The sequence below is a fragment of the Echiichthys vipera genome (assembly GCF_963691815.1).
Source record: "Echiichthys vipera genome assembly, chromosome: 8".
NCBI classification, from domain to species: domain Eukaryota; kingdom Metazoa; phylum Chordata; class Actinopteri; order Perciformes; family Trachinidae; genus Echiichthys; species Echiichthys vipera.
The window spans coordinates 4,239,386-4,259,390 of record NC_139833.1 but is presented as its reverse complement, the minus strand read 5'-3'; the positions used below and the strand labels follow the sequence as shown (position 1 = coordinate 4,259,390).

The following is a 20,005-nucleotide window of genomic DNA, read 5'->3' as shown; positions in this document are numbered from 1 at the left end:
AAAATGCAACTCATCTACAGTTAGATGCAAGTAATACTGTACATAGACAAATATTTGCGAACACGAACCGCGTTGTCCGTGTTGTCCGTGTGTCACTGATCATGTTGTTATTTAAAATAATGTACGACTTGTTAGATTACAACGGGATCTATGAACTGTTTGTTGAGTTATGAAGCCTTTTGTTAAAAAAAACTAAAAAAGATTTATTATAATAATTAAAATGAGTATAAAAAGCTTTCACACACCCTTTGAAAGAGCGCCAGACTTTGAGAATCACTGGCGTCCACTCTTGTTTATTTAAAACACATGATCAGCAAATAAAATCTGATGCATTGTTAGAAACTACGCACAATATGAGAAGTAGTTGAATAAGAGGAAGACAGAGAGGAAGAAATAAGCTGCGGAGGAACCGTACACACCTACCAGGGGTAGCGGAAACGTGGGGGCTAACGTTAGCTTAGCATTAGCCTGAACCTGCGCTTTTGTAGACACCATGGCCACCGGCGTGGTCTGAGATGATGGAGAAACAACATAACTTTGAAATCCTCGTGCTGCTCTAAAGTCACCGGTGTGGAAACATGTTCTCCTTCTCCGCGGGTTACAAACAAAGAAACGGCAGTGCGCTGACGGGCCCTCATGGTGCATTCAGGTGCACCTTTTGACCTGCGACGAGCGTATTCCACAACAACGATGAACAGAATCAGGTCGATGAGAATAAGAGCCGCCCGTCAGTTTGACAGAGATGCTTCTGTTTGTAAAAAAAACAATCTGCCATTAATGTTCAAGTGACTACATTGAGCTTCTGACAACAACCTAAAGGTGCCTTCTAGTCCAGGGGTGGGGAACACTGCTCCTGGAGGGTCGCAGTCCTGCATGTTTTAGGTTCCTCTCTGCTCTAACACACCTGAGTCTAATGCTCTGCTCGTTATCAGGCAGCTGAAGCTTGTCAGGGGTTTAATAATCTTCAGATTCAGGTGTGTTAGAGCAGGGAGAAACCTAAAACATGCAGGACGGCAGCCCTCCAGGAGCAGGATTGGACACCCCTGTTCTGGTCCTTCAGTTGCTGCTTTTACCTGTTGCACAGTACTGTAGTACAGATCATTTATTTTTACATTATACATTTTTAAAAGTCCCATTTCCTGCTGCATTTTTTATTTGAGCTTATGTATGTTATTATTCTAAAGGCTAGTTCAGGTCAGTTCTGCATTGTTGATCTGTTATTAATTTATATTGGCTATTACCAGGTGAGGTACTCTTAAATTCTCACCTGGTGCGTTTTACTAAAATTCATATTATTTTGTTTTATCCATGTTTTGTTTTATAGTTTGGTTCAATAACCAGAACATAGCATGACTGTGAGTGGAGTTGGTAATGGATGTAGCCCACGGGTGTAGCCAAAACACTAAATGTACTGTACTACAGCACTTAATCGTTTGGATGGCGGATACTTGAAATGGAGCGTTTTTGGATTATTGAATTATTATTTTTGACTGAATACTTCTCCCACTAGTGAACCCCTTTAAGACTTGACTGTGGAGCTAATCCTCGCTGTGTGATGTTACAGAGTAGAAAACTCACAGCCCTCATCCGTGGTGACACATCAGAGTCCATCTCCTATCACTCAGCAAACCAAACACGACCCTATCAAACTAATTCACATTTCACTTTGTCAGCCTTCGTCTGGCTGCAGACGGCGCAGACTGATCCCACACATCAGCCCCGGTTTGTTTGAACGGCCTGTGTTGACTGTCGGAGAGCTGTGAGTGGTGTATTTGGCCAGGCTCGAGGTGAGACGTGCCTGCGGGCTGACGTCAGGGCGGCATGCCGAGAGATGGCACGGTTGGTTGATCCCTACAGAAGGACATGCTTTGCTGAAGTTGGGACTAAGACGTGCCTCCACATGAGACGGCATGTGTTCTTTTTCCAACAGATGGCAGCTCTCCGGCGACTGGAGGGAGAAGACAGAGTGAGAGAAGGGGGGACAGTCTGTGGTTTTTCCCTTTTCTCCTCTCGGCTTTATGACTTGTGCTTTTTATTTACCCCTTACCGCTGCCTGGGGACCGAAACGTGGCAAACCTTGCTTTTATTTGTCTCCAGACAGCAGTTTGATACTGTATCTGCCAGCACTTTAGAGCCGCGCTAGCCCGGGCTTCTACTGTTGTTAAACGTGCAGCGATAAAAAAAAAAAAAAAAATCATCCCTCTGGTTCTCATTACAGCTTTGTGAAATGGCTTCTTTAATTCCTAATGTTTTGCAGGGCTGTGACGGTCCGCTCTGCCTTTCCTGATCCCGTAGTGTTGAAATCAGTCCAGTGCTGTTTCCAATTGGTGGTTTATAAAGAGCTCCGCTGGCGTGGCGCTCTCACATGACAATAAAAGTGAAGTATTTACTCTTTGTTTTTCCTAGAGATGTGAGGGCCAGGGCGCTCTTGCCATTGACTCGTCTCAGAAGACACACTGTGCCTGTTGCAGTTGTTCCACATCAGCTATTTATGGAGATCAGTTGAGAATGAGAACATCTGTTTGGGAGAGATGAACATCATTGCAGCATCACGCAGCGGTTATCTGCGTGTACAACTCTCTCCTCGGTCCATGATTTGGTTTCTGATTGTGATTATATGAAGAAAGTGAATTCAGAGAAGTCGTCAGCCTGCACCAAATCTTTCCCAGATATGATCTTTGAACCGACCGTGGCTGTGGTTGAAGTGTTGAAAGGCTTTTCTAGTACAACTGGCAACCCCCAGAATGTAAACATGCTCCATTAGGTTAAAACTCTGCAATCAAAATGTGTCAGTGTAAGTGAATCGAGCCATGGGCGGATTATGAGACCACGGGCCCCTGGGAACAGACATGAAGGAGGTCCCCAATCTGCCTCGTTGGAACAAGACACCCAAACTCAAGATTCAAGATTCAAGAGATTCAAGATGTTTATTGTCATATGTTCAATTAAGACTGACTGCACAATGAAATTCTTACTTTGCACATTTCCCGTAAAAATTACACGGTGGTGTAGTGGTTAGCACTGTCGCCTCACAGCAAGAAGGCTATAGGTTCTCATCCCGGCCTGGGCCCTTCTGTGTGGAGTTTGCATGTTCTCCCCGTGTCTGCGTGGGTTTTCTCCGGGTTCTCCGGTTTCCTCCCACAGTCCAAAGACGTGCAGGTGTTCGGTTCATTGATGACTCTAAATCACCCGTAGGTGTGAATGGTTGTCTGTCTCTGTTCGTCTCTATGTGTCCTGTGATAGACTGGCGTCCTGTCCAGGGTGGACCCCGCCTGATGTCAGCTGGGATCGGCTCCAGCACCCCCGGGATAAGCGGTTGAAAATGAATGAATACATATTTAACTAAACAGTGTCAGAAATCTAATTCTAAAAAGGCTACAATAAAATTTATGTTGAGAAAAATAATGAACAGACTAAAAATAAAGCTAAATTAGAATTAAAATTAAAATATTGAATCTTAAAACAGATCCAAGGACATTTAAAGAGTCTACCTTTAGCGATTTTTTTAGTCATTTTCGGTCTCTCTGATGGTTTTCTTTGTGGTCATTTTGTTTCTCTTTTTGGTCATTTTACGTCCATTTTTAGTTGTTTTGCGTTTCTGTGATTGTTTTACATCTATTTTTAGTCATTTTGCATTTTCTATGTCGTCGTTTTGTTTCTCTGGTGAATTCGATTCTATCTATTTTTAATCATTTTCTGTGTCTTTGTCATAATTATTCGTCTCTGTGGTCGTTTTATGTCTATTTTCAGCCATTTAGCATCTCTGTGTGGTTGTTTTGCATCCCTACAGTCACTTTTTGTCTCTTTGTGATTATTTTGTGGGTTTGTTTCAGCAACATTTATGAGTCACGGCCCCTGGGCCTGTGCACAGTAGGCCCGTTCAGTAATCCATCCAGGAATAGAGTAAATAAACACATCAGGGGTGGCGTAATCAAAAACGGGTTTTGCTTTTTGATCATCAGAATCAAAAGCATGATCACCGATTTTCCCAGTATTTCCTTTTTTCCCTTCACCGTCACTTTTCATGACGAGAGATGGAAATGACGAAGAAACAGCAGAACTGGAAAGTCCTCCCGTGTACTTGAAATCACCAGCATGGCAGCATTTTGCTTTCCATGTGAGTTTTGTAAACAAACAACAAACAGTAAAGCCTCTGAGCATCAACAGGATGTCGTGGTGCGTGCAGGTGCATCTCCTAAACGCTGAGAAACTCCAACTGTTGTAGCAAAGTACCCTTCTTTTGGTTGTTAGACAGTTTGTTCCTAATTGACTGGTTAAAAAAGTTATTGTTATTACATTTTGAATAAATTATTTAAACATGACTATATGGCCTAAGTAACAACTGTCGATCTGTTGATCAATACGAATCCAGACACGATAGTGTAACGATGACAAAGCTGCTCAGTGCTGAATCAAAAGTTTAAATCAAAACTGAACCTTAAATATCAAAAGTTAAATCGAAATGTGGATTTGGAAAATTGCGACACCCCTTGTACTTATACTTCGAGACTTACTGTGAAGGGCAGACTTAAATCCTTCAAACTGGATATGTTGAAAAAGAAACTTGATACACTCATCATGAAATACAGTAAATAACATTTGGTAATGAATGAATGTTTCTTTGATCAATATCTGCAGCCTTCATCAGATGAGATGAGGCTGAAAAGCGTACAGGTGGACCTTGAGTTGTAATTTTGTTGACATGGTGCTGTGGTGGTTGATACTTGCGCCTCACAGCGAGAGGGTTCCTGGTTCGAAAGACATGCATGTGTTCGGTTCATTGATGACTCTTAAATTGCCCGTAGGTGTGAATGGTTGTCTGTCTCTGTTCGTCTCTATGTGTCCTGTGATAGACTGGCGTCCTGTCCAGGGTGTACCCCGCCTCACGCCCAATGTCATGTCAATGCCCCCCACGACCCTGACAGTGACAAGCGGTTGAAGATGAATGAATGAATGCATTGTAGATTGAGTGTGAAAGCATGAAGAAGAAAGAACTTAGAATGAAGTTATGAGAGTTTTGTAATGAAAGTGGAACATTTATGTAATGAAGCAATGAAAAATTTGTAATCAAGTGACGTGAGACAAAAATTGCACGAATAAAAAAAATAAAATTATTCTGGTCTAAAGAATTTACTCTCAACCTCATCTGGTCGCAACTCAAGGTCGACTTACTAGTTGAGTTGTCATTTTGTCGACATGGTTGTATAGTGGTTAGCACTGTCGCCTTACAGCGAGAGGATTCCTGGTTTGAATCCCAGCTGGGGCCCTTCTGTGTGGAGTTTGCATGTTCTCCCCGTGTCTGCGTGGGTTTTCTCCGGGTTCTCCGATTGTCTGTCTCTGTTCGTCTTTATGTGCCCTGTGGTTGAATGTCATGTCATGATCGGCTCCAGCCCCCCCGCGACCCCGACATGGACAAGCGGTTGAAGATGAATGAATGAATGAATGAATTGTAGATTCAGTGTGAAAGCATGGAAGTCCTCAAAATTGGAGATGAACTTAGGATGAAGTTATGAGAGTTTTGTAATGCAACTGCAACATTTATGTAATGAAACAATGAAAAAAATTGCATGAATAAAGAATCTCTCATATATTTATTCAGGTATAAAATTCTACTCTCAACCTCATCTGGTCGCAACTCAAGGTCGACTTACTAGTTATTATGCAGCTTCCAAGCAGCTCTTTGCAGCTTTGGAGCCTCTGAAGCTCAGAAGAACCTCGAGTTGAAACGATTTTGTCACAAATGTAAATCTGGTCGTAAAGTCTGGAAATCCCCAACATTTCAGATGGAAAATGAAGTTATGAAAAACCTTGTTATAAAGTGTTTAAAAGTGACCTTAAGGGTTGAAGCACTGAAACCATCCAAATTGGAGATTTGGGGGATTTCCACGCTGTCAGCTGAGGTCCAACCCACTGTGGAGGATTAGAAAAGTTGTTTTTACTTCTGGCATTAATCTAAAACAAATCATCCTGCACTTGAACAGTGGCCGCCTTGTTAGCGCAGGTGCTAAATACTTAAATAAATGAGATGTTACACATTGCACAGACACATTGTTATACACTAAACAAACATGCAGAGGGTTCACTTGGATCTAAACCTAAAGATTTTGGCTCAGGCTTCTGTCCCTGCTGCTGTCTGTTCAACATGTTGCCTTTGCTCCGTCTCCTACAGGTAACACATGTCAAAATGGCCTCATGCCCACCCTGCTGCGTCCCGCCCTGCCTGCTGTCCAGACCTCACTGGGCATGAAGCAGTTTCTCCCGTTTCCATTGGATACGGCCACAGCGGTGAGCCTCTTCCCAGGATTCAACGCGGTGAGTCTCGTGTTTGATCTGCTCGCAGGTTTTCAGGCTGCTCACGTTGTTCTGTTGTTTTGAGATGTGATGGATTCTGTTGTCAGCCCAGTAAGTGGCGAGTGCTGATATATTCACCCAGGTGTGTGAGCGGTGGCACACCTGCATTCAAGTTTCTCTCTTTCACCGAAGACGCATCAATAGTCTTTCCACTGTTTCGACAAACACCAACTCTGGTTTGGTTGAAATAAATCTGACTCAATGTGAAAATGCCTTTACCCGATGAATTGAAAAGGTATTTGCACATTAAGTCTGTTTTCTCTAATCCAATAGATGCGTTTTATTAACACATTTGTTGGGGAAATTCTCCTTCCCCTTCTCTTCCTCTCTCTCTGCTGGAGGAACCTGTCCGTCTCCACTCTCTGCCTGCGGCTTGCGTTTTGCACCGCGGCTTCCTGAAGGGGTTGAGCTGTCCTTCCCTGTCTGTCTGTGCGCTGTCCTCATCCTCTATTCATCACCCACCTGAGTATTACTGTCTGACCTGTTGAATGTAGGATTATAGTTACTGTACGATCGTTTAAATTCTGCATCTCTTTGTTGTAAAGTGCTTTGTGCTGAGATACACAAGTGATTCAATCAGTTTATCAGATGTTTGGATGATGACATTTGCATATCCCGTGGATCTGAGTCGTCAAAGGGGCTTTTGATCCGACAAAACACAGAACATCAAACCTGCTACGAAAACGTTAACGACGGATGAATGTTTCAGAGTCTTAATGTAAATGTGACTGACAAAATGAGAGGTAGTATTAGCACTTTCAAATCTGAGGCCGTGGCTCTCAGCAGGAAACCGGTGGATTGCTTACTCCAGGTAGAGAATGAGTCCTGACCCCAAGTGAAGGAGTTCAAGTACCTCGGGATCATGTTCACGAGTGAGGGGATGATGGAGCATGAGTTTGGCTGGAGAATCGAAGCAGCGGGGGCGGTGCTGCAGTCGCTTTACCGCGGCCGAAATGTGTTTCCTCAGGAGGGGGTCTGGAGTCTCCCTTAGAGAGAGGGGGAGAAGTTCAGCATCCGTGAGGAACTCGGAGTAGAGCCGCTGCTCCTTTGCATTAAAAGGAGCCAGTTGAGGTGGTTCAGGATCATCTGGTAAGGATGAACCCTGGGCGCCTCCCTAGGGAGGTGTTCCAGGCACGTCCAGCTGGGAGGAGGCCTCGGGGAAGACCCAGGACCAGGTGGAGAGATTAGATCTCCACACTGGCCTGGGAACGCCTCAGGATCCCCCAGTTAGAGCTGGTTAATGTGGCCCGGGAAAGGGAAGTTTGGGGTCCCCTGCTAAAGCTGCTGCCCCCGAGACCCGACCCCGGATAAGAGGATGAAGATGAGATGAGATGAAAAATAGGACTTGGTGTGCAAAGATGACCTTTGAATTAGCAAAATAAAATTAGAACAATGGCCACCTAAAAAAACTACAAACAGTGATTCTATTTAATCTTTAATATCCTTAAAATATTCATTTTTGGAGATGTCTTTCTTTAAAGCTGTTCTCACTGACCCAGAGCTGGAGACAGTAAGCAGCTTGGAGCTTTGAGGCATTGAGGTCCAATCTTCCCAACCTCATTGGTCAAGTTCAAGCATCTGTCTCTTTTTAGATACATATAAAATTCTCTCTCTCAGTTACCCATGAAACACTTCATTGAAATGATGCTTTTGAAGCTTTAATGCCTTTGAAAACAGCGCAGGAATATGGTTTACGGTGCTGACACATATCTTCGTATGCTTTGTTACGCAAACATTTATCCAACGTGTAGAAAGTCTCTGACCTTTTCGCTGTATTTCTATTTTTAAAACCATATCATTTTTCTTTTTGTTTAATGCAGAAAAGCAGATAAGTGTTCGTGGGAACTGTGAGATTACTCTGCCGTGCACTTACTCTCCAGACGGTTTGCATATTTAACTATCTCTGTGATTTATCGACAGCTCTGTCTTTAGGCTCTCAGACATAAACTCATTAACTGAGAGCAGGTTTATTTCTCTTTGAGGAATTTGGCTTCCGAGTACAACTCATCTCCTTATTAACACTGACATCTGTTTTTATTTTAAATTCCAACAGAGCAACATACTTTACCATAGAAAATGTTTAAGGCCAGATGGCATCTGAGGCATCCAAAGAACGACAAATGTTTATATTAAGTGTGTAATAAGAGCCTGCATGTCTAATGTCTTTTTGAAAACCTCCATCCCTCACAGTAACGGATAAGAATGGCTTTGAGTGGATCTTTTGTGAGAAAAACTGATTCTCGTTGCTTGTTTTGGATCCTATAGAGTTAAAGTGTTCCCTCCTGAGACTGCAATATGTTATGCAACATCTGGAGGAATCATACTGCATAAGTGAGGCAAAGCAACAAAGTTGTTTTGAAAGTTTTTTTGTAATTTGGTGCAATCGGGCAAATAACGACAGTGTTTACCTCTGACATTGCCTGGCTGTAAACAGTATCTCAGACAATTCAACATATATAGAGTTTCTGAAGTGAATACTGTCGTGTTCTTTACTCAAGGAAAACCAGACTACTTCTTAAAGTTTAAAATTTGTTTTATGAAAACAGCAAAGAATATTCCTGTGAATGTTCTCATCCGTCCAGGTCGTCGTTATCCTCAAAGCAATTTCTGTCAAAAGCAACTGGACTTGGTTATTTGTCTAGGAAGACGTTTCACCTCTCATCCAAGAGGCTTCATCAGTTCATGTACGCATCTATGTAAAAGTAGAGAAACCATCGCTAAACAGAGGAGGAGGTCTGAGACACGACTTATCTCCAGTTAACAATGCTGCCCTTTCATCCCTTCAGGAGATTCAACAGTCTAACCCCACAACTGTTCACAAATGGCCTCCTGTGACTCCAACGACTGTCGTTCAGACTCAATAGAGCACTAAACAAGTCCAAACCAACTTCCCATCAACAACTGTCACTCTAAAGACGGTCGTCGCACTTGGAGCACAAAGGGTTTCAGTGACATCATCGGCCTTGTGAGAGGTTAAATACCTGGATCTCCACACCAGTTAGTTGGACCAGTCCCAGCCTGGTCCTGGTCCTGGTCCAGTCCCAGCCTGGTCCTGGTCCTGGTCCAGTCCCAGCCTGGTCAGATGCGTACATGAACTGATGAAGCCTCTTGGATGAGAGGTGAAACGTCTTCCTAGACAAATAACTAAGTCCAGTTGCTTTTGACTGAAATTGCTTTAAGGATAGCAAAGAATATTCTGCTTGGTCTCAGGGGTCTCTCTGGGGTCAGCAATCGCAGTCATCCTGGTTTTCAGCCAAGATGTTGCTCCAACCAATGAGCCAGAAAGAATGCATAGCCGTCCCTTCACACATCATTTATACAGCAATAAAGTTCATTGGGTTGTTGTGATTGGTGAATGTTGCTGAGGCGGTTTCTGGTTCAGGCTTTGGACTGTCGATCACTCCCTGACAGCCTCTCATTCGTTCAGGATCCTCCACCCCCTGGTCACACTTCCTTACTCTGTAACTTCCACTTCCTGGGGCGGATCCCAGTTTTGACCTGAAGCTGATCTGCAACATCCGTTTGTGTTAAATTGATAATAATGTGAATGCATGCTAAATAATTTTTATTTAACTTCTATACGTGCACAGTGAATAATGACAAAACTTCAATTATATTATGACAAAAATAAACATTTCATGTTTAAAAATCCCCTCAATACTTACTTTACATTCAGCTGCTGACATTCATGACATGATATTCATATTTTCTTCACATCTAGCACCAAATTATGTCATTTTTTGATGAAAAAACATCCTTGAACAATATTCGTAAAGTCTTTAGAGTCTTTATTTCATTTAATAAACTGCAGCTTTGCATTTCTTCTCAGCTCTGCGATTACGTTTTCTTTGTATTTGCATCTTTTCTGAAGCCTGTCACATCCTTCGATCGGTGCTCGACAAACTTGCGACAACTTTCCAAAGAGTTAGCCACATTACAGAAAAACCTGGTACTTGATACGGGATCGAAAACCACATTTGGTTACGTGATAATAGGAGGTCATAGATCTTAATCCCGGTTTCTGTCCAAGGATGATCGCTGGTACTGTATCAACCCTTATAATGCATCACAGGGAACATTTATTTATTCATCTAATAACATAATTATGTACAATGTATAATCTGGCAAGTTTCAAAAAGCTGAATGTGTTTTAATTGTTCTCCTACACTATCCATAAAACAAGTAGAGCTGAAGTAATGTGGCAGAAATTAATCAGAACATATTTTGATTATTGATTCATTGTTGTTTTTCGAGCAAACATGACAAATGTTTCCGAGCTCCAGCCCCTCAAACTTGAAGATTTGCTACATTTCGTTGCACAGTGCGGTCTTAAACCAATTCTCTTTGGGTTTCGGACGATTAGTTGGACAAAAGACGCCATTTTAAGAGGTGTGTCTGGACTCTTGGGAGTCACGGTGGCCATTCTTCTGTATTTCTTTTGACATTTTAGACCAAATGATTGATTAAGCATTGAAGAAAATAGTCATTAGCCGCAGCCATGAACACAATAATGATCCCTTCCTGCTCTTTGCTGCAATTAGTTTTTGAGACGGTTGACTGTCGGCTGTATATTATAACAATATACTATTTATCGGTTATGTAGATGTGGAAAAGGTCCCATCATGTGTTAAGATTCAATTCAATTCAATTCAAAAAACTTTATTTGTCCCCGGGGGGCAATTCAGGGCACACAGAGCAGCAAATAACGACAGTGCAACTATACAAAAACATTTACACCTAACACAAGAATAAAGTGTAAAAGAAGAGTTAGTGTCAGGATGTTAGTGTGTTAGTACAGGTTAGATACGGAGAACATCGTCAGCGTGAGATGTAGAAAGACATGCGTGTATCAGATGTAAGCAGACATGTGAGCGGGTGTATATGATGTAAACATGCAGTAGACTGTTGAAACAGGTATCGACAGAAATGTAGTGCAGAGAAGATATAAGTGGACAGTGATCGGATTCAGATGAGGTCAGACATGATACATGTGTGTAATGAGCAGATGTAACAGAACTATAGTGCAGTAATAGAGTATAAATATAATATATAACTATAAGCTAAATAATAAAGTGAATAATAAAGTGATAGTGGTGCATGGCAGGAAAACAGCAGTCTAAGTATATGATTTGAAGTGATTCCTTTAGATCTGGTCGTTTTTCAGAGATGAGCTCTTTAATCTCTCTGATATGGAGAACGGGTGTAAACAGCTGGCTGAAATGCAACGGTAGTACGAGGCTGCATAGACCTTATTGGATTTGCAATCGTCGAGGCGCTACCTTTTAAATGGAGCACTCAACCGACGTACACTCACTGTACCAGGACTCGTGTGTACACCCGTATGGATCTATTGATTCTCTATTTAAAAGCAGAAAGTAGTTATAAGGAAATATGTGGCCTCGCGCAGCTCAAAATCAGCCAGGTCATCAAAAAACGTGATGACTCGTGTAAAAAAAAAAAAGGAAAAACCGGACGGATAAAAGTCTAAAAGGCTGCTTTTGAACAACAAGGATAGCACAGTTTTAAACCTGCTCTCGAAGGAGTGGTTGAAATATGGAGCACAGCTGGACGAGAGTGAGAAAAACAAACGCACGGAGGAATTAAAAAGCGTGGGGACGTCGTGGAGAAAAGCCCAGATAACCCACGAGAAGACGGATCGTTTCATGAGAAAGTTCAGGAATACGGCGTCTCTTCGCTCGCCCTGTCTAATCTCTATTCAACAGACTTGTCTGCAGATAATGAGTAATTCACTGGGAAGCCTCCAAGTGCTGGAAAGCTGATACGAGATTAACGCAAAGTAATCACCTCTCACTCTCTCTCTCACACACACACACACACACACACACACACACACACCATTCCTGCTCTTTGAACCCTTCGCTTCTCTCTCTCTCTCTCTCTCTCTCTCTCTCTCTCTCTCTCTCTCTCTGCCTCTTTCTGATTCCCTTTTGTCGTCGCTTCTTCTCAAACTTTCCACCGAGCTCCCGAGTTCCTTAAAAGCAGGAGTTCGAGTTCACACACGAGTCACCGTCCTACGTTCTGTTTTCAGCGCTTTCAACACCGGTGTAGATTTGGTTTTTCAAGGGTGCAACAAAAAAAAGGAAGCCTGTAGGTGTGATGGGGTTTCTTTATGTGTCACACAGACGTGAGAAAATACGTTTTTCACTTATACGTAGTGCCGGAAGAGTCGAAATGTCAAATCTGTGTCACGGAGAAAAGTCAGTCAGTCAGAAATACATGAAAAGAATGAAGCACTTTATTAATCCCTCAGTGGGGGGATTCGTTTTTTGTGACGCACAAAGGTCAACACACACACACACACACACAGGCACAAACAGGATTTATACACACGCATTAATGGAGAGATGACAGAGCGAAAAGCGGACATGTAGTCGGCGCTTCGGGCGGTCGGGGGTCATTGGAGTTGCTAAAGTAAACAGACAGGCAGAAGGTTAAAGTGCGTAAAAGAACCCGCGGTGAAGAAAGAGAAATCCTTGAATTTTCAGTGATTTTTCTTTTTTTTTGCTTTCAGATGAGTTCAAAAAGGTAAAAAATGAAAAGAAGGCTGGAAATAAATCAATAAATAAGGAGACAGTGGGACAGAACGAAGGTTGAGAAAGGAAAGGAGAGAAAAAAGGATTTAAAAACGAACGTATTTGGGGTTTATTTAATGTTAACACATTCTAGTTCGGTCCCAAGCTCTCTGGGTTCTGACGTTTCATATTCAGTTTGAAGTATTTACGGAAATGTTTGGAAACCTACTGAACCCAGCCCCCTCACGGCCGAACCCCCAACTGCTCGGGGCGCCGGTCACTGGCAGCTCCATCGCTCTAACATCTCTCCATTAGTTGCATGTGTATAGGTCCTGTTTGTGCATGTGTGTGTATTTCGGGCCTGTGTGTGTGTGTGTGTGTGTGTGTGTGTGTGTGTGTGTGTGTGTGTGTGTGTGTTTGTAACCTGATTAGAGCTCTCTGGGTTCTGACGTTTCATATTCAGTTTACAGTATTTACGGAAATATTTGTAAGCCGAACTGAACCCCCCCTCCCCCCCCCCCACAGCTCTGTTTTTGGGTTACAGTGTGAAGATAAGCCTCCACCACAACAGCCAATCAAAATGGACACTCTTCCAGCGAGCCTTCACTCCCTCACTCCCCCAACGCACTCTCAGATTCTTGAACTTTTGCTGTTCACGGCTCTGATGACAGATTATCTAAAGTATGGCCGCCTTTGAGCACAGATTTGGTGAAGTGGCTGTGATCGTATTTATCGCCTGTTGAAATCAGCTCTGACAGTCCGAGCTCACGAAACGGCGTTTGAATAACAATTTTTAAAAATGATCTCACGTTATATCAAGATGCCTTTCTTGCTTTTTTGGCTCGTTGGTGTAGGAGTATGATTCTCACTTTGGGTGCGAGAGGTCCTGGGTTCAAATCCCGGACGAGCCCACTACACTAGACTTTAAGGGGGCGTCAGTAGCTCAGTCCATAGGTGACTCCGCTGGGAACAGGAGGGTCGCCGGTTTGAGTCCCTGTGTGGACCATGAATGGAGAATGGATTGGTGGCTGCAGAGATGCCAGTTCATCCCCTGGGCACTGCCGAGGTGCTGTTGAGCAAGGCACCGAGCCCCCAACTGCCTGGGGCGCTGAGCCATTGGCAGCCCCCTCGCTCTGACATCTCTCCATTAAGTGTGTGTGTGTGTGTGTGTGTGTGTGTGTGTGTGTGTGTGTGTGTGTGTGTGTGTGTGTGTGTGTGTGTGTGTGTGTGTGTTAGGTTAGTTAGTTAGGTGTGGACAGGAGGGGAGATGTAATGTACAGTACTTACATGAACACCACAATGTTTTTAATAACTTAACCACGTAGTTTAAATGCGGTGGTGTGTAAAAGTGACTTGAAGAGGTTTGGAAAGCATTTATTTATATTTGCTTCCCCATGAGATCATGTTAGTCTTATCTACAGTAACTCTTGGCTATGACTGACTATTGTAACATTTTTATTGTGGATTTTTATTTTCTATTTTCCCCTCAGTAATATGTCGATCATTAAATTATACCGTGCACTGAAAACCAAATAAATAAATAAAACTATGGAGTAAAAAGTACATCGTTATAAAAGAAAACGTTTTAAAAACAATTATCATAATAATTGTTCATTTGCAATTATTATGATGTTCATTGTTGCTGTTCTTATTTTATTTATTTATTTCTCTTCCTCTTCATTTGTGGAAATGATATAATTTAATAATAATTGTAATATGATTTAAAAAGTACAATATTTCCCTCTTAATGGCAGCAGACTTTAGTAAAACTGTACAGTCTTAGTGGTGTAAGACCAAGACTATCGGCTGATGTTTGCGTTATTTACGCGTACCGTATCGGCCGCTGCGATTGTTTTCCCGGCATTATCTACAGACGTTCGTCCACAGGCAGCTCTGTGTTGCTGGTGTCGCCTTTTAATAAAGTTTAATAAACGTTTCTTTTCTTTCTTTTATTTTTTAAATTGAGACTCTGCGTCCACACATGTGCAGTACGGCTCCAGTCAAGCAGTTTATTAGAAGATGCAGATCTCTGCTCGTAATTGTGCACAGAAACCAAACAGCTGTTCGAGCGAGTGCAGCAGATTTTGGGGGATTTACAGATGAAGCCGTTTCCATCCGAGCCCCCGCTGACGGCACACTCCTTAGATCTAGATGAGGTCAGATTTGTTGATGTGCCTCCGGGGCTCAGTAAACATTTACACTCTCTTATTAAAAAAGCCCCACCACATACACAACTCTTCCTATAGATGCTGCGGCTCTTTCATTAACGCAGTGGGAACGCACTTCATCCCGGGAACACTCACATAATTGGATGTATTTCTCATATGCGCTACAAAAGAAAATAGAGAATAGTGAAGGCGTGCGCGTGTCCACACCTGCAGGAAATGGCACTAACGCAGAAGTCTCTTGTGGAGTTTTTGTACAGTCTTGCTTCTCTGCTGACTGACGGACACAATCAGAGTCTTTAGCTGGAGGGAAAGAAAAGGATGTTTGTTATCCCGCTGCAGTTTCTTTCTCTCTCTCTCTCTCTCTCTCTCTCTCTCTCTCTCTCTCTGTCTCTCTCTCTCTCTCTCCCTCTCTCTCTCGTCCCGGATGGGCCTCTTAATTCAAGCAAATGTAACAGAAAAATGTGGCTTCAAGTCATAAAAAAGACTTCATGCTTGTTATTACATGTGCTCAGATACCCACAGGGGTAGAAAAGGTCTCACAGGGGCTCCAGTTAGAAAGGAGCTTTCAGTCAAACATGGTGATGTAGACCCGAGCCGAGTGGAGAGGAAGATCGGGAACACGTTGCCTTGTAGTGGTCATGTTTTTATTTCCAGGTCTGGAGCAGTTTATGAGCTACTTTATTTCCACTTGGCCTTACGACTCAAAGGTTGCTGACTGATTCGGTTAAGTCTGTTTGTCATCTTTCTGCAAAGTGTGTTTTAGTATTGTTGTCATGTTTTATTAAGTATAGACACACCGTGCACTCAAGCTGCTGCACCTCTGACACATTCAGTTATGATACATCAACGCTAACCTACTTTAAACTCGTTTTTATATGATTTGAGCCCTTGGGTCTTTTTGGGTATGATGCGTTCAGCTTTGCACATCTGGATTTAGGGTCTTGATCGGTCCAGTCTGAGGTCCTGAGTGCCCTGGACCAGGTTTTCATTAAGGTTATCTCTGTACTTTGCTCTGTGCTCTTGGCTTCAACCCTGAACAGTCCCCCCAAATCCCTGCAGCTGAAAAACAACACCCACAGCATGATGAGCAGCGCTTTCCCCCAGGCACTTAGGGCGCACTCACACTGCCCATCCGTACCGTGCCGTACGGCTAAAGTCTAGTTCATTTGACCAGTGTGAGTGCAACCGTACCACGCCTAGCTGCGGCGAGCTTGCCGGAGACGGTCCGTTTGGGAGAGGTGGGACTTTGTAAAGCACGTTTGCACATGTACGAGCACGAGGCCTACGGCGGTTCTGAGGTCATTTCCTGTGCGCCTGTTGGGACGTAGAAAAAAGAAGGAGGGACCATGCGCGGACATTTAAAACAATGGCGGTGAAAGGTTCACGTTGGTGTGATGCGGAGGTGGAGTGTTTACTGCAGATTTGGTCGATGAAAAGATTCAAAAACAGTCGACAAGACGCACAAAAACTCAGAGGTCTACGGAAAGATTTGGAAACAAAGCCACGCAGCGCCATGACGTCATCAATGCGTGTGACGTGTTACGGCGTGATGACGTATAGGCAGCAAGAAGCATTCTCCGAGGCCCAGGTAGTGTGAGTACAAACGGGCCTGGAGGGGGGGACAAGGACCCTAAAGTACGGGGCACGGTATGGATGGACAGTGTGAGTGCGCCCTTAGTTTCATCAGACCAGAGCTTGTTTCTCACAGGTGCTTCATGTGTCTTTGACAGAGGAGAGGCGACTGCCTGGACACCTGAAGCCAAGATCTTAGGAGCGCTGCAGTGATGCTTCTGTCTCTGAACTCTGCAGGCAGCTCCTCCGACCTTGTGGCTTTTTACTCTGATTTGCATTGTCTGCTGTCTGCCTTACCAAATCGTTTACAATCAAGTGAATGCACCACAAGTGGACTCCAATCAAGGTGTAGACGAGAGAGGTGCCGGAGCTCCATTTCAAGTGTCATAGCATATCGTCTGAATACGTATATCAATGTGATATTTATGTTTTATTTGTCCTTTTTATACATTTGCAAAGTGTGTGTCTAAAAGAATACACAATGACAAATTATACACATAACTGACATATTTTGCTCTTGACTTATTAACTTGTGTGCAAAGAAATGACAACTGGCATGCACGAATGAAATCATATTTGATTTTAAATAAGACATATTTAGTGGATGTCAATTCTTAGCAGCACCTCAGCTTGTCCTGTAGATATATAGAGAGAGAAATATATATATATATATCAGTGGCAGAACCTAGACGAAATGAATAAAACCGTATCTTTTGCATTGAGGATATTCTGGCTTTGTCCAGTAAAACATTCCCCATCTGTTTCCATTTCACCACAGAAGAGATTCACTGTTTCACTTTGCAGCCAGATTTTGTCTTTAGAGGATTTAGAACGTACTACAACTCATCACGTTGTATTACGTCCTCTTATCGCTGTCGGGGGAAGGAATTCAAGAATCGAATCCTCCAACTGATGTGAAATTGTGGAACTGAAATCAGAAGAACACACCTGTTGAGTTAAACACAGGTGACTGTGAATGTGCAGCCTCTCTAAGAAATTGCGTTCCCATGCAACTAGACTGCGTTCTCAATAGTTTTTTACGTATCACAAATATGTTTCTAATCAAGGTGTTTTCAGAAAAAAAGCATTTTCAGGTTTCAAGTCTGCATAGTGAGGAGGTCGGACACATATTGTTCATGTCCAGCATGAAACCAAAAGTCGACCAAACTCAAAACGCTGCTGTATTTTAACCTACATATAAAGTGTGATATTTCACTGTGTCAGTGTTGTCCCCTCCCATATGACGGATACAATGGTTAGCTTTGTGGTGGTTGTGAATGCGTAATCACAGGTTTAATGTTTCTAGAATATAGATCTTTAGCATCACTTGGTCCAAACGAAGAGCTCTTTTCCAAAACAAGATAAAAGCCAAATTTTTAAAAAATGAGTTTGAGCCACTTTGCTGTAACAGAACCTTTTCACCGCGTCATCAGTGTTTCTGCCAAATCTCTGTATTTCCTTGTTTAAAATGGTCTCAAGATGCAGTTCCTTTCCAAACCGCGACCAGCGCCAAACCTTTTTTTAGCCTAAATGTGATACGACCTCTCGACCAATCAGAATCCAGTGAGCGTTCTATGCGATCCAACATGGCGGCGCTCTGAAGCGGGAGAGTTTTTTGTGTCGTCCGTCCGTTCAACATGTTCAGACTGAATAGACACAAACAAATGCAAATCAACTAAAAATTGACGTAAAAACGCCACAAAAGGTGCAAAATTACCAAAAGTGGATGCAAAACCATCACAAAGGTGTGCAAAATGACTACAAATAAATGCAAATCAACTAAAAATCGACAAAAAACCGTCACAAAGGTGTGCAAAATGACCACAAATTGACCTAAAGCTATTACAAAGAGAAACAAAATGACACTAAACAACCAAAACCAATCAAATAGCGACTAAAAAATTATTCAAAACGACCACAAATAAATGCAAATCATCCAAAAATTGACGTAAAAACACAGATAAAGTGCAAAATAACTCAAAGTGGATGCAAAACTCTCACAAACGTATGCAAAATGACCACAAATTGGCCCAAAGTCATTACAAACGACCAAAACCAAACAAATAGCGACTACAAATGACTCAAAACGACCACAAAGGAAACAGAGCGACTCAAAAAGTTAACAGTAGAGAGAGTTCCTGTTTAAAATGGTCTCAAGATGCAGTTCCTTTCCAAACCGCGACCAGCGCCAAACCTATGTTTAGCCTAAATGCGATACGTCGTCTCGACCAATCAGAATTCAGTGAGCGTTCTATGCGATCCAACATGGCGGCGCTCTGAAGCGGGAGAGTTTTTTGTTTCATCCGTTCGTTCAACATGTTCAGACTGAGTGAAAGTGAAAAAAACGACTAAAAACACATGAAAAACACCACAAAAATCCGACAAAATTACTAAAAACAGATGCAAAATACCACAAAAAGTGTAAAAAACGACTAAAAACAGATGAAAACATCCCAAAAACGATTAAAAACGGATGAAAAAACACAAAAACGATTAAAAACGGATGAAAAAACACAAAAACGATTAAAAACAGATGAAAACACCACAAAAAAGTGAAAAAATTACTATAGACTGATGAAAACTCTCGACCAATCAGAATCCAGTGAGCGTTCTATGCGATCCAACATGGCGGCGCTCTGAAGCAGGAGAGTTTTTTGTTTCGTCCGTCCGTTCAACATGTTCAGACTGAGCCATAAAAACCATTTTGACAAGATACATTGAATATTAACCAAATGTGTGGGTAAAAAGGTAAAAAACGTAATTTTCCTGAAAACTATTCAAATGGATTTACAGCGTTTTGGAAGAGAGCTCCTCAAATGTAACTTACAAATATACTTATTTAAACCCAAACCTTGATCTTTTTTCATAAATCTCACCAAGTAGTTTGGTTCACATCATTATCCTTGTTTTAAAAAATTGTTCAAATTGTTGTTTGGGGAGACGGGGTCGCTAATGTGTCAGGGTATGTTGCTGTCGACCTGTTTGTGTTGAGGAGCATTGACTTTTTCAGAGTAAAAGACACACAAAGTGAGCTTTGAGAAACTTTCGGGATTGCTCTGAAACTTTCAATTGATTCGGTCGTGGTAGAAGAGAAATTGAAATTGCTACCTTGAAAGAAATGGCGCGAGGCAGGTAGAAAACAGGGGAAGAGGAGGGAGAGCTCAACGGGAACAGGTGAGTTTTAAGTGAAAGAGAAATCTAACAGCGTGGGGAGCTGGGTGGAGGAAGGAGGTGCGTGTACGTGTGTTTGGGTTGTCTTTCTTTGGCCCGGAAAATAAGATCCATCTTGCCCGGGGCCTACATTTGTCTTGGAGAAACAATACAAACTCCATTTCCCCCTGCGGAGTAATCGGGAATGTGATTCATTGATTCTGCACAAAG

General features: G+C 42.5%; 1 protein-coding gene across 1 annotated transcript in view; it reads left to right on the top strand.

Annotated features, from left to right (window-relative positions):
• Positions 1-20,005, top strand: part of znf385d (zinc finger protein 385D) — a 107,656-nt gene that overhangs the window by 10,664 nt on the left and 76,987 nt on the right. The window contains exon 2 of the mRNA XM_083918564.1: positions 6,170-6,312. Within this exon, the coding sequence (XP_083774690.1) occupies positions 6,170-6,312 (143 nt within the window). The remainder of the gene's footprint in view (positions 1-6,169; positions 6,313-20,005) is intronic.